This window comes from Humulus lupulus, chromosome 1 (genome assembly GCF_963169125.1).
Source record: "Humulus lupulus chromosome 1, drHumLupu1.1, whole genome shotgun sequence".
Classification (NCBI taxonomy): Eukaryota; Viridiplantae; Streptophyta; class Magnoliopsida; order Rosales; family Cannabaceae; genus Humulus; species Humulus lupulus.
Genome location: NC_084793.1, coordinates 293898157 through 293900239, shown reverse-complemented (window position 1 = coordinate 293900239; position 2083 = coordinate 293898157). Strand labels below are relative to the sequence as shown.

Below are 2083 nucleotides of genomic sequence, written 5' to 3'. Positions count from 1 at the left end.
GATGGCACTTTCTTGAAGTCTGCATATGGAGGAACGTTGCTCTCTGCTAGTGCACAGGATGTAGGTGGTAAAATATTCCCACTTTCTTTTTGTATAGAAGATTCTGAGAACAACAAGTCATGGGAGTAGTTTTTCACAAAATTAAGAGAAGCATATGGAGTTAGAGAAGACTAGTGTATAGTATCATATCAACATGAAAGCATAATCAAAGCAACAAACAAAGTTTTCCCAGAAATAATACATGGCTACTGTAAGTTCCACCTGTTAAGCAACTAGAAATCAACCTACAAGAAACATGCCAAAGAATACAGTGTGCCTTTCTTTGCTGCAGCAACCGCGTACACAGAAAATAAATTCGAATATCATATGAAGGAGCTTGACAAATTGGATAAGCGAATAAGGCCTTATTTGCAGAAAATTGGATATCATAAATGGTCAAGATTCTACTCCAAAAACAAAAGGTACTCGGTAATGACTTCCAATATTGCTGAGTCACTTAATGTAGCCACTGTGGCAACTAGAGAACTACCTGTCACAACACTTTTGGAGTGTTTGAGTGGATTACTCCAAGATTGGACATACACTATTAGGAAACTAGCTCAAAAAAAAATGACAAGATTGACACCAGTTGCAGAACAAGCACTCACCAACAACTTCGTATACTCCTTGAGATTAACTGTAAGATTGATCAATTTTTTAGTTTTTTTTTCAATTATTTATGTCAATCATTATTGTTGTTATTGAGTTGCTCTAATGTTGCCACTATACTTATACAACATATAATACAGATAAAGCCAGCAAATGAATATTTGTTTGAGGTATTTAAAGAAGATAAGTCATGGATTGTAAATCTTAAAGAACGAATTTGCACTTGCAATAGATTTTAAAAGGATGAAATGCCATGTGGTCATGCTCTTGCTGTGATGAAGGAGATGAACATAGACCCCTACGATTATTGTTCACATTACTACACAACAAAAGTATGGTTAGAAACATACGATACAACTGTGTATCCAGTAGGGAAACAACAACATTGGGAATTACCAGACTTTTTCAAAGACATTGATGGACCCAAAACGGGTATGTTTTAAAATTTAAACTCGCAAGCGCACGAATCGTATTTATAGAATAGTTTTCGTGTAAGCACGAGGTCGAACCCAAAGGAGTTGACTTAAATCAAAAGAGAAAACTATTTTTACCAAAGTGAAATAAATTTCTAACCTAGTTCCAAAGATTAATGTGTTTTGTTTTAAAATAAAGAAAGAAAATACTAAAAATAAATAAACTAAAAAGATTTGTTTTTAATAGTTATTTATAAAATTATTAAGATTTTAGAATCCACAAAATATAAATAATAATATTTATTAATATGTTGACTTCCCAATTTTTAGTGATAATTGAAATTAATCTAATTACCTTTTCCAAAACATTATTTTTACATTTTCCTTCACTTCAATAGTATAACTTCAAATCATTAGTTGTGAATCAATTTAATGAAACTACAAAAAAATCAAATAATGTTATTTCTAAAGCAAAATATAGTATTTTTGTTATAAGCATTGGATGTGAACAATTTAATGACACATCTTAATCAAAGAATACTATGTTTTTGCACAATTAAGAACCAAGTAAAATATGTTCTAACAATCTAAAATACATGATATTATAGATGAAAGAAATATTTAGAAGAAGAAAAATCATAAACTTTATTGCTCATTTTGGGAGGTCAACATAAAATAAACACTATATAGTTATATCTTGGTTCATCCTCCACCTTAATAATTTTAAGTGGATTAGAAACCCATAACTATCAAAAACAAAATAAAAATTACAACATAAATAGGAAAATTTGGAGGAGGAACCTCCAAATTATTCCTCTAAAAATACATAAAAACTAATCTAAGAAAAGAAAAAGATGGAGAGAATAGAGAGATGGAAGAAGTGGTGTAAGAGAAGGTGTGCTTGAAATGGTGAAATGAGACTCCTATTTATAGATAAATTTTTTGGTAAAGGATAACACTCCTATTGGTCTAAAAAAAAGCACATGGATTCATGCTCAAAATTGTCATCTTTTCCTATAGTT

The 2083-nt window shown here is 30.5% G+C and overlaps 1 protein-coding gene across 1 annotated transcript; it reads left to right on the top strand.

Annotated features, from left to right (window-relative positions):
- The first annotated feature begins 366 nt into the window (after positions 1-366).
- On the top strand, positions 367-887 carry LOC133779220 (uncharacterized). Its single transcript, XM_062219209.1, has 2 exons — positions 367-678; positions 789-887. Exons 1-2 carry the CDS (start codon positions 367-369, stop codon positions 885-887), a joined length of 411 nt encoding a protein of 136 aa, XP_062075193.1.
- The last annotated feature ends 1196 nt before the right edge of the window (positions 888-2083 follow it).